This window comes from Labrus bergylta, chromosome 2 (genome assembly GCF_963930695.1).
Source record: "Labrus bergylta chromosome 2, fLabBer1.1, whole genome shotgun sequence".
NCBI lineage: Eukaryota > Metazoa > Chordata > Actinopteri > Labriformes > Labridae > Labrus > Labrus bergylta.
In genome coordinates this window covers 12,728,516-12,741,969 of record NC_089196.1, presented here as the reverse complement: position 1 = coordinate 12,741,969, position 13,454 = coordinate 12,728,516, and the positions used below count along the sequence as shown (strand labels likewise).

Here is a 13,454-nt window from a genome sequence, read left to right as displayed (position 1 = left end):
CCTCTTAAAAACTGTCTCTTTTTTTTTTCTTGTCTCTTGTTCAGAGGAAACCACAAACTCTCACATCGGGCATGATCACTGCGGAGACTGAATGAAGAAATCAGCTGAGAAGGCAGTTGAGCAGAACGGGAGTTAAAAACAAGACATGAAAGAGAATTCAAATTAATAGCAACTAATGGAGCTGGAACATGTTTTTCCTTTTTTTGTTGCGTCAAACATACTTGAAGTGGCATTTTAAAAAATATTTCACTCTCAGCCAATTTAAGGTCATCAACTATGTAACTTAACATGTGTTTAATCTGCATTTTGCCTAAGTGGCATGTGGTGAACGAATAATATGATGGAAAAAAATATTGAGAGGGAAATTAGGAAAATGGGGCATTTTTCTTTTTTTTGTTATACGTGTTAACATGTGTGTGGGTTTACATGCGCAAATGTGTGCACATGTGAAGGGCACCTTGTGGGAGCTGTGTACGGGTGAATGCGTGTTCTGAATGCCTTACGAGCTATTCCTCTAATCCTTACATCCACCCACCCATCTCCTCCTCCCACCTCCCTCTCCTCCCTGCAGCCCATCTACCCTTCCCATCTCCCCCCTCTCTAAATGGCTTCATTCTGAGGAGCTTCAGGAATCTGCTGTTGCTGTTCCTTCTGCTGTGGCTTCCTTCCCTTTGGCAATGCTGCAATGTTTCAGGCTCCCCTCTCTCTCTCTCTCTCTCTCTCTCTCTCTCACTCCATCTTTTTCTCTTTTCACTCAAGCCCAATGAAAAAAGCAATCCAATTCACATTGATGATTTACAGTAGCTATAATGTTGGTTCATTCATCATCTGTATACCACATGCTGATGATAGGTTGCCTCCTGCCTGAGAGAGGAAAGAGGAGTGGAACATGATATAATGCCTAAGACCTGTGCCATGCATTACAAATACAACCCCTGACAAGTGAAGCGACTGAGTGTTTGCCCACATTGTGTGTGCATGTGTGTGTCTAGTGGTCACTATCAGCCTGCGTAATCAAAAGATCTATCTCCAGGTGAAATGGAAGTGCAACGGGATGTGAAAGTATCGATTGAGTTCCTCATAAGCGAGGAAACCAATGATTCACTGGTGCAGTGTGTAATTGCATGTGCTCTGAGTTAAGTTATAGTGTTCTGCTGCTTGTGTGGGACTGTTTGTGTGTTAGAATGGTAGAGCCAGTGGCTGGATTATTATTTGCTAGAATGCATCTTTGCCTTTAGACTAATAGATGTTAACGACACGTTTAGGGAGCCATCTGCTAAACACGCATGCAGATCTATGATCTAATCAAGTGTGTGTGTTTAAAAGGATGACTAGTCTTGTGTGTCCTTATGCAGCGGCAGTAAAAGGTCAAACTGTATGCATGCAAGGCTTTCTAACAAGATAAGGTTAGGGAATAACCAATCAGATGGACATAGAGAGAGAGAGAGAGAGAGAGAGAGAGAGAGAGAGAGAGAGACTATAATATTTAATTCTGTGCTTATGTGCAACACCTTATTTCATTCAATCAGTACAGATTACCTTTTACGTTATTTGTTCATTATACCCTCTATCATTAGAGTAGAATGGAAGGATCCCTTACACACATGCACACACGTTTGGCTCTTGGCTGCCGTAAGGAGCAAAGATGGATGACTTTGTGATAAAGAAAAGATGATGATTACAGAAGATGTTCTCTTAGTTTCTATTCTCACCTCTTCCTCCAGGCCTCACCGCCTCATCCTCTCCACTCCCTTTTTTTCCACCAATCATCTTTCCACCCCCTCCAAACTACTTAGCTTACAACAACCTCCCAACCTTGCTCCTCCTCCACCCCCTCCTCCTCTCATCTTTTCCGCTTCCTTTCTTACTTCTACCTCCCTCTTCCCTTTTTCTCCAATCACACCCCAAGGTGACCCTATGGATATGCACCACCTGTTATCACAGAGGCTCTACAAAAGAGAAACCTAACAACACAAGCGATACGAGAAAACAAGGCTGCTAATTCAGTTACAACAGTCCCACAGAGAGTTATGGATAGGTGTGTACAAGAGTGAACAGATGGCTTCTTCTCCATCTATTTTATCAAGTTGTACAAGCAAAGGTACTCTCGAGTCTCACTGTGAGCAAACAAGTTCAGTTATTGTTTTTCTTGTGTTAAGTCCTGTCAGAAATGTTCCCATCACATGCAGGACAAATATTCAATGTGTTAATGGTAGCTCTGCTTGTGTTGTGGCTTGAAATATTTTTGAAATGCTGTAAAGACTTTTGACATTTCCCCTGCTGCAGAACTGACAGTTATCACCTCAGGGGTCAACGTGCAAGAGACAGGGCACTGACTCGTGTCTCTCACACGCCATCTCTGTATTGACAAGAGTACAGGAGAGAGGAAACGAGCAGAAATGATAGAGAAGAAGTGGAGGCAGGGGCTGGAAGGGTTGACTGGGATTGCAGGAGAGAGGAAGCATGTGCAGAGCAAAGAAAGACAGAACATGGGAGACTTGGCGCTGGAAAAATCCAGAGAAGACACTTATACTGTATGAAAGAAGAAGAGCAGTGGGATCTTCCTCAGTGATTCTGGGATCTGACGAAGGATTCCTGCAGCTTCAAAGACGCTAAGCGACATGCTTAGAGGATCAGAAAAAATGCTCTTCACGCTGCAGTGATCCAAGATGATTGGAAAACATTCATCTTCATTTAACGGGCACTGATGCTGCTACATGTACTGTACATACAAGGTACATGGCAGGCACACACAAGCAGACTGAACAGACAATCTAAGAGCCAACAGAGGCTTCAAAAAGGATTTACTGAGTCAATAAATCCTGAAGTGTTGAAGTTCTGATCTGACACGGCTCTGGTTTCATCTGTGGATTTGAACATTAAATATTTAGGTGTGTATTTGCGACTTTGTCGTTTTAAGCATCATTCTTCAGCTTGGCAAGAACATTGGGTATAAGAGTGAAGCAGGGTTCTATGTTTGTGAAATTTTAAATTGATTCATTTCCCAGCTGGTAATGGACTAAGCAATGATCTCTTGCAAGACATATTTCCTCTGCTTGTGGCACAAACTTTGTGCTGTATCTCACACTCACATTTGCTCTGCACCCAAACAACATTTGTTTCCCTTCTCTTACTTCTTGTATCACTTCCTCTCTCTCTCTCTCTCTCCCTCCATCTGTCCCTCACATCCTCCCCCTCCCTCTCTCTCATGGTCCATTTAAGTCCCTCTTTTGCTCTCCTCATCTTCTTCAAACTCGTGCTAAGTCTCTCTTGTCAGGGAGGCGGAGGGAAATTGCAGCTTGGTGGTTCCTCTTCAATATTTAATCCGAATTAAACGTATAAGGACTATTCTATACTCAATTATTCATACCAAGCTGGAAGATACCAGGAATGTCATATTGCCACCCCCCCCCCTCTAAACAGAAGAGAAAAAAAAGACACTTCTCTATTAATTAGACCCACGACTGGATTCCTACAGTTTTAGCCACGGAAAAAAAAAAGAAAAAGAAAAAAAGAGTATGTTTTCTCATGCAGCCTTTAGTCTGTTCAGTGCGCTTGTTTGACATTCACATGAAATTATTCAAGCTTTTAAAAGAGATAAAAGAAAAAAGATGCAAAAAATGTGCATATTAGAAGAATAATGAGCCTCATCATCAGCAAAGATCTGTACAACAGTGTGGCCTCTTCTTCTTTAAGTATTCCCTTTCATTCAACTTCTTTGAAAAAAAAAACTCTCTTCATTGTACATACATTACCAATTTGTAAAACTCAAGAGCTCGCACATTGTCCATTGATCAGCTTTTTAGTCATTCCCCCTCCCTTCTCTCTATTCCTAACAATCATCTACCAGAACAGATTTTATTCACTGAGAAATGAACTAGCTCACTCATAAATGAGTCTAAAGGAGTATATGCTGTAATTGTTGGTAGCTGCAAAGAGTGAGTCTCTTTCTTATAATTCAATGTCTTTCTAGCTTGAAAAAATGTTTTTCATCTGGCATTTTGAATGACAATATTAAAGTAGAAAGTTTTTTTTCTTTTTTTTTTTTTTTTTACAAGGAAACAAAGTTAAAATCATATTAAACATTAAGCGCACACAAAAAAAAGACACAGATAAGACTGCAAAATTGTTGACTGTCATTGTAAAACAAGCAGTCCTGAGTGTGTGAAGAAACAGAGGAAACAGGGAATAAAGTAAAGCAGGATATGTCAGCATGAATAAAGCAACATGGAAAAGGAGACACCTCCTTTCAAAAAAGAAAACTGGAAAGAAAAACAAGCTTTCCTCTAAAGCAGACACACAGAAACCTCTCTCAATAAATAATCATAGCCAGTCTTTTTTTTATTTTTCCTTTCCTCATATTCTTTGGCTTTCCTGCTGCAGATGAGTCACAAAAATGAACGCACCGGTGCACTGGCCAACAAACAAATACACAGTCTAACTGCCTCCCGCTTCTCACCCCTTGTATACTGCTTCAGGATAAACCTGCTTTTTTTTAAGATGGTGTGTGTGAGCCAACAAAAGTGTTCTTTGACACGGCTCCTGACCTTGTTGTTAACATGCGTTTGATACTCCTTGGCTCCGTTTTACAAAGCTAAACACTGGTTTGCATAAATTGCGAGGGCATGTGGCACAGGAACTTTGGAACTACCATTCCCAGCATCCTCAAAGCAGGAATAAATATTTCAAATCTAAATTTAAACCCATTTGTTATCAGTAGAGATATCTGAACATACAGTAGTTATAGAGTAGGTGTGCGTTTAGGTTGACAAAATAAAAAAATAACTTCTCATCTCCTTCAGTGTGGGTTATCTCTGATCTCCAGTGTAAGTATTGCAGCCACCGGTTTTATCAAACACAAACTCATACAACTCACATTGTTAAACTACAGCTGTATAATTATCTGGGTCAACATGGATGTGTTTAGAGCTGCACTCATACAATACCCACCAGACATTTGGCAGAAATAAAACAAAAGCATCTCGCAAAATGATCCAATTTTCTACCCGTGACCTGTTTGTGATATTCTACAGATCTGGGACTTGTTGCTTTGTTTTTTTTTTAGTTTGTTTGTACATGCACTGTTTATGTTTTTTGGCAGTCATCTCAGGAATACCTCCAGAGCACTTCCAGTACAGTATGTATCAAAAACACAGCACACAACAACAGATAGCATGCTTGTAGAAATGAGCTCAATGGTAGGCATCATGATGGGATCACAAACACGTTTGGAAATCTGGTCGCAGCCCAAACATACTATGCTCCTGTAACCATGATGTTACTGTACGAGATTTGTTTTGTTCTCAAAGGGGGTGTGCTGCATTTATCAAGTTGTCATAAAGCATTTGAATATTTTGGGTTTAAAAGCGCTTACGTCTAGTCAGTTAGGATATTGAAGGGACACAAATAAAGCCTTCAAGACTACACATTTATAAACATGTCACTGTGGATCCAAATCAGGGTATTTGTACGACCATCTGTTCTTCTATTGAGCTAGCTGATAGACCATACTGTACATGGGCTGTTTTCTCCGATCTAATTGGTTTAGCACATCGAGAAATGTGTTTGGTCCGTTGAGTTTTTGAGGGTTTTAAGTTGAGCCATGACAGGATGTTTCAGGCTTTAAATGGAACATTGGCAGTTCTCTGTTTTGCTAATTTTTCTTTCTTCTCCTGCAGTTACTGCAATCCCACACACACACACACACACACACACACACACAGACATATGCGCGAACACACACACACACACACACACATACTTCAATCCATGTCTGATCCTGTGGTGCGATCAGGAGGGAACCCCTCTGATGCCTATCAGCCTGATGAATACGAGGTTTGTGACACTACCCCCGTAAGTGACAGAGAAAGGGGGTGCCAGTCGGCAGAGAAGTAACATCTTCATATCTCGTTCTTTTTCCCCAAAACTGTAATCAACTTTATTTTGAGACTCTCAATGTGTCCTCTGACAACAGTTTGAATGGGACACTAGAAGTTAGAAGAATGCCATCATTAAATACATTTATGTCATTTGGAGATATTGTTTGGGTTACAATACGGAGATGACTATTTCTTTCAGATACAAACAAATTGCATTGTACATTTGTACTTTATATAATAGAGCATCCTGGATATATAAAACATATCCCACTGATTTAACAGCTCTGCACTCTACATACATATTTATCAATTGAACAAGTCTTGTGTCTGGAGATAGCATCTGTTATGAATTGGCACTATATAAAAAAAGATTGATTGATTGATTGATCCTTTGGCAGAAAATGGAATGAAACCTAAATGGTCTGTTTAATGCCAAAATATAATAATTCCAGGTGAAGCCAAGAATTGCTGGATCTATAAAGCACTGCAAAAACATATTTTGGGTTCTGAGTTTCAATATATCAGAGGCAACAGATTTCAGACAGAGGCAGCATCAGATTATCTGGCCTCCACAGCTGCTCCTGTTGAATGATTCACAGCACATTGTTCTGCTGTGCTTTATTGTGCTCAGAAGATCCATCAGTGTGAGCATCAGTCAGCCACTGGAACCCCACTGAGGATGCAATCAATCCACTTACACGCTACACAGCCATGACTGATGCTAAGGCTGCCTGCAAAATACTACATGTGTTATGCGTGTGTGCAAATGTGCATGTTTTTGTGTGCTATTATTTGATTTATCTTAAGTATGAGTCAGTGTCTTAGAATCAATAAATGAAACACAAAATAAAATGATTAACTTCATTTTTTTTTTACAAACAGAGAAGATGTTCACATAATGAATTCCTGTTTTTTTTGTTTTTTTTACCTGCCAGTAAATACGTTATAACAGGCTAAACTGTATTCTTGTTTATCAGTTTTACTCCAAAAGTTGTTGGTGTGCGTCTATACTACATATCACACATTTATGAGCAGAATGGCACTGACAGCCTGCAGTGCAGACTGTCAGTGATCTGGCAAATAAAGGCTCTATGTAATAAAAGCCATTGTACACTCTGTCGAAAGTGAGTTGAGACGAGAGTAAGTATTTAAGTGGTAAATAAGTTTGTAATGCTGCAGAACTATTACATAGTTAAAGCTGCAAGCTGTTTGTTGTAGCATAGTGAATGTGGTATGTATTTATATTGTGAATGTGTGTGCATGTATTGTGTGTGTGGGTGTTTGAAAGAGCACTGAATGCACTGCTTTGGTACTTCCTTGTTATACACTACAATGACTATGGCACGAAGGAATCACGTCCCCTGCCAGGATCAAATTTACTATTACACACACACACACACACACACACACACACACGCAGACACATAAACACATATTTAACTTACAGACAAATGCAGTCAGGAAAGCCACAAAAACACACAGTCACATCAGACGGCTTTTAACAGCATTACTAGAAGGTTGGTTTCATGTGACTGACAGCGCTCCAAAGGGACGGAGACTCCACCTCGGGGGTGGGTGGGTGGGGTGAGTGGGATGTGTGAGACAGCCGCACTTGACATGATGTGAGCCTTGACATGAGCACTTCCAAAGGGCTTTGGACCCCAGAGATGGAAGCCATTTTGGTCTCAAACATCATCTGAATACATTTACATCCACTTAACATTACATGTCATGAATAAAAGATGGGCTAATAATTGCGTCCTTAATGACAGTTTCATGATCGCTTCAATCCATTTTGTTCATCCTTCACACTGTTTCACTCTCCAGGATATGATATACAGTAGAGACAGCAATGACCATCTGTGTGTACAGTATGTGAGCATGATGTGCATCTGTCTATTGGATTCTTTTGGTGCTTTACTGTTTTGTGTATGCATGGATCATGTTTGATCTCCCTGCATCAGCAAACATACTTGCTCATGTGCAAATAGGTGCATGTGTGTTTATGTACATTCGAGAAACTGAGACTCACCAGCTCCTTCTTCTTCATGCACTCCATAAGGATGATGAACAGATGTTGGGCCTGTGTGCGGCTGTAGGTGAAAGTCTTCTGTATGGTCACCAGCAACTGGTCTCTTAGAGACTCATTAATAATGCTGTAGAGGCAGAGAGGTGTAGGGCAAAAAAGAGAGAGTGTCAGGGAAGGGGTCAGATAGAGGTAAGAAGATGGTAAATTAGATTTGTTTGTCACTTAGTGAAACCAAGGTTGACTGGGGCCCAAGGCGCTGCTATGGCTAAGTCCTTGGTAAAATGTGATGCTGTGAGTGTACCTCCAACTGTAACTGGGTTTATTTGAGCTATGCAAATTATTTTGTTTTACCATGTTTTACCCAAAGTAATGCTTAGGCAAATTTCTGAGTCATTTTAAGTTTAAACCCAGATGCCATATATTTGAATACAAAACAAAAGCTGCTGCATTAATGTTTTCTGCCAAATACAGTAAACATACAATTATTTGCTTGTTACATCTAAAGCACTTTGATAATTAAAAACACTAATGATAGGAAATCTGGACTACCAGTGACGTTAAGGAAAAAAAGTCTGCAGTCCAACTTTAATTTCTTAAAACTGTACTGTAGCTAAAAGTGTTTGCATGAGTGTTTGTTTTCTTACTACAGCATTATGTGACATGATGTTGTGAGCACATACCCTCCCTCCTCAGAGTATTTGTGTCCAAAGGCCAAGATGTCTGAGGCCCTGCCGCTGCCGTCACACACCACCACAGGGACCGGGGGCGTGTCCCTGAGGTATTCCAGCACTATGGAGATCACATTAGGGCCTCCCTCAACGATCAGAGCCACCACCGGCACTCCCTGACCGATACCTGCAGATGAAAACAGGTGGGAGCAGCAGAAAGAGGGATGGAGAAAGAAAATCAGGCATAAACGATACAGAAAAAGGGCAAGAATGTAAAGCGGGAAGAGGAAAGTAAATGATGTAGGAAAGAGAAAAGAAAAATAAAATAGGAAAGATCCTGTGAGAAATACTTGAGGTATTGAGGGGAAAAGAACGCAACACCTCTGACGCCTCATGATTCTATTTTCAGGACACTAATTGCTTTCTCATTATAAGTAGAGGCCCCTGCCAAAAAAATCCAGCCCACCTTGTGCTTTGTGCTCAGTTTTTTTGACAATGTCGTGAGTGTCCGTTTGTGTGTGTGTGTGTGTGTTATATGTGCCTGTGTGGGAGACAGCAAACTAAGCCCCCTACTGAGTTTCACCAATAAAATGGCTCGTTTCGGCTTATCATAAACTATTCAGGGTAATTATCTCTAATTAGCAGGGGGTAAGAGTGTGAACAGGAGTAAGTATTGTAGATAGAAAGGTTATTGCCAAGCTTTCAAAGGGATTCTTTCTGCATAATTCTTGGTTGCTCTTTGCATACTCTCTTACCCACTGAGCATTGCATTAAAAACACTACACAGGAAAACCCTGCAAACCCCAGAGTTCAATACTCCCCTTATTCCCCAGTGTGTCTTTCCTTTGTAGTGGTCTCAATTCAATCCATTCTTAAACCCTCCCCCTCCTCTTAAAACCTCCTCTTCTTCTCTACGTCTCACTTCTTGTCGTCATTCCTCCGGTCTTTCTCTCTATAGCCACTCCATTCTCATCCTCTTCCTCCCGTTCTGTCATGTGGATGTGTTTTCAGCAGGTTATTTTGACTCTTTCGATTCAAAAGCTGTGTAACAGCCTGATCTTCCCCGCCCTGCACCCTCATCCTTGGTCTGCATAATTCACAGAGGAGAAAGCATAAGCTGTCTCTCAAACACGCAGCCGGCAAGGAACTACAGATGAGTGCTTAAACACTGCATTCACACACACGCAAACACAAGCACACATTCGGAAGTATACTCGCCACCCTTACGTTTTGCCTACCACAGCCTCGTGCGCCCCTGCAACAAGGACAGTTACATAAGGAGAATATTTTCGGGGCTTTGCCTACTTCAAAGAGGTGAAACGTCACACAGTGCCACAACACATCACACGAACATACATCAACAGAGCTCTGAATGAGAGAAGCAGAGAAGCAGAGTAATTAATAGTGTTTGAATCTTATTCTTCCTGTTTTTTCTGTGACCTGCATGCCTTTATGCATGCATGTGTGTGTGTAAGTGTTTGTGTGTGTGTGTGTGTGTGTGTGTGTGTGTGTGTGTGTTTCTGAAAGTATGAGGCACTGATATTGAAGACTAGTGATGTAGTGAGACAGTGTCTAAAGCAGATTATTGTTCAACTGTAACCCTTTGAGGAGCAGAGAAGGGAGGGGAAAGGACAGCTGTGTAATGGCTAATTGGTGGGAGAAAGTTTTGTCACGCACACACCCAAAAACCGACACACACGCCTAAGTTAACCACAAATTAAATGTAATTCTCTTCTGCCTGACTACTCCAAAACATTGGTCAAATTTAAGGGTTGCCTTTGACCTCCATTTCAAGTCAGTTATCTAATTAACAACAGCCTTAACTACTCCACTTGGATGGATTAAACATGGATGAAGAAGCATAACCCTTTGTTTCCAATTTAGGCTCTCAACTGAGTCACACGTTCAAAAAGTTTCACACTGTGGTTGTCCATGACGCACATGAACGGCACCAAAATAATACTTTGAAAACACTTTTGTTAGTTTTAATTTGAATTGGATCAAAGAGATGCAGATGATCCCTGAGTGATCTGTGAGCGTGTGATGCTGAGGAAACATTCCTTTAAGTTTACAGAGATCGGTATTAAAAAAAAGTACTGAAGTTTTATTTTTTTAAAGTCATGGACACAATGTGACCTGAATTTTGATTTGGACAGACAAGAAAAACCTCCCACACAGTTCAGTGCTGCCACTGAAGGGTTGAATGTGAAGTGAAGCCCTCTAAGCGCTTTGCTGCTCCTATTAAACATGAAATTTTGTACTTTTTTTTCATCCTCTGATTGTCGAATAGATTAGATTCTTTTGAATTATTTTATCTGTAGAGGCAGGTTTTTGGGGTCTGAAATTGTTTTACATAACTAATTAAGAACAAGTGTTTACACACATGCGGCGTGTTTGCATAAGATGGCATTTTTCAAACAATACATTTAACTCGAGAATGAAATGTAAGTTTATACAGTAGCTTGAGAGCTAATCTGTTACAGTTTGAAGTGAAGAAGCTACTTAGGCCCCGTGGCCACCTAGCGTTGTTTCCAGGCAGAAAAGCGCTGGCTGTGTGCTCGGAAGCGAAAGAGCTGCATGTCTGTCCTGTTTCTATGACAACAATCTCTTGACAACGTACGACCGATCACTTCTCAGTTACTTTTTGCTGCACGTTTTATTATATTTGAGATTGTTTTTTCCCTTCACTTTGCGCTTCAATCAGTATATTCTTGCCGTCTTACTTTGTCTGGATGATGAGCGTATTAATAATGGCGGCCCCGCTATCACGGCTCCGATCAGACACGGAGCAAAGAGGATGTGGGAAGGCTACAAGACACTATCTGTAGGCACCACTGTTGTTCAGAGCACTGTCCAAGATTTCTTCATTTCTCAAGAAACAGTTTTCTATGTTCTTGTGCTGATCCAGAGGGAAGAATATGAGAGGTTCCTTTAAATGAGGCAGTGCAAAAAGGACAGTTAATAATTAAGGTAGAAAATGAATCTACATGTGTTTCTGCCAATGCCAATATCTGCTTTTTGTGATTTTATCAACTACAGCTTAAAAGGGACTCAACGTCATTAGCAGTTCATGATTTACAATGGCTACAACCAGCCAGGCTCTTGAAGGCCCATCTGTCCCCATTCACCTTCAGGGAGCGTGCATGATTTCACATGTTTATTTGTGTTCTGGATGATACGTGCTGTTTTTCAATACATCATTAATACAGGTGAGATGACTCTTGCAGCACCTGTTAAACGCTGTTTTATACTGTATAAAAACCTCCTCCTGATTAAATCGCTCCAACAGAATGCATGCAGTAGGACAGATAGGGTGATAAAGCTGCTTGAATTGATAAGTGTGTGGTGCAATTATGCACAGACATCAAAGGTGTTTACCCTGATTAGATAACAAGTGACACCTGGCGGCTACAGTATAACCACACACACCTTTACACACACCAAACAGGACGGTTATAAATATGATATCCTAACTCAACTTTTTTTTGTGGGGGAGAGGGTGGAGCTGGGGGGAGAGATATTGAATAACTGAGCCCCATTAATCCAGTGCGTCATGACCTCCTTTTCAACTTCCTGAGCAGATTTCCAAAGCAGAACATATTTCATTCTTAAAATGTAGCAGTGCTGACTCACATTTAGGATATGACGCCTCAATGTGTGTTTATCTGCACAGAAGTATAATTTCCTGAGGAAGCGTCCTTTCATTTGTTAAGTCGTTGTTGTCACACATCATTGTGATTGGCACAGCTGTTACAGAGCAATGGTGTGAGTGGCTGAGAAGAGAGCGGATTTATTAGTCATCACCCAACTGAACCCTTTTGGACTACTTTCACTGCTACTAACAGATGAGCCAAAATAGCACAAGTGTTTGAAGACACCCACACAGTCTGGGCTTTTAATAAGAATTGTACCTGTTTTTATTCAAAACAAACCTTTAACTATAGAACTTCAATGAAAAATGACTAAAATAAAGATAATAGTATATTTTCTTCTGTGGATATGTGAATTGAGAAGATAAATCCTTCATTCTTCATCCTACACACTCTGTACTGTGTCTTTCAACACGTTCAACCCCTCCCCCCCTTTCTTACACAGTTCCACATTTCACACATTCCAAAGCATCAGATAACTTGACTGTCAAACCCCTACTCTCTCCTCTCTCTCCCATGTCTCTGTAACTCACGGTTTTAACTCAGTGCCCACACCTCATCTGTCAAAGGAAAAGGTGTGAAAAAGCAGAGGCAGAAGAAAAGAAAAAAAATGGGTGGACAATGAGAGTCTGTAGACACAACTTTCTATATTTATCCAGGCTGGGGAATTAGGAGGAAACAAGGAGCAGAAGGTATTTAGGAGGAAAAGAGAAGCGTGTAAGCGGGACGCACATAATATGCTTAAAATGTCCTAATTATGGATCCAGCAATGACTCATCCTTTGTGTGTGTGTGTGTGTGTGTGTGCTTGTGGTGTGTGTCTGTGCGTTTGTGTTAGTAGGTTGGACAAGTGTCTGGGAGTTGATCTTTTTGTGTGTGAAATTAGTATCAGCAAGACTGGAGCAGGTGTGCTGCTGAATGTGGGTCATTGTCGCTGAACAATCCTACCCAAAAATAAAATAATATTAATTAAAATGAATTATTAAAACATTCTTATACACACCAAAACAAAGCAAGCTAGCAAAAACGTAAAAAAAAAACAAAAAAACAGGAAACATCAGATCTGTGTTTGTGTGTGAAGGTTTGACATGACTTGACATGCTAGAAAAAAGCAAAGGTCAGGCGGTACAAGACAGAAAAGGGCAAAGTGTCACTCAAACTTTAAATTTTCTGTTCTGAAGTGAGATCATGAGGTAAATCAGATTTAACCTGGCTGTTAGTGACACATT

The 13,454-nt window shown here is 40.7% G+C and overlaps 1 protein-coding gene across 4 annotated transcripts in view; it reads right to left on the bottom strand.

Moving 5' to 3' along the window:
• Positions 1-13,454, bottom strand: part of trpm3 (transient receptor potential cation channel, subfamily M, member 3) — a 112,840-nt gene that overhangs the window by 35,573 nt on the left and 63,813 nt on the right. For all 4 annotated transcript variants that reach the window (XM_065965121.1, XM_065965125.1, XM_065965117.1 and 1 more), the window contains exons 7-8: positions 8,589-8,763; positions 7,912-8,035 (exon numbers count right to left, since the gene is read on the bottom strand). In XM_065965121.1, coding sequence (XP_065821193.1) covers positions 7,912-8,035; positions 8,589-8,763 — 299 coding nt within the window. The remainder of the gene's footprint in view (positions 1-7,911; positions 8,036-8,588; positions 8,764-13,454) is intronic.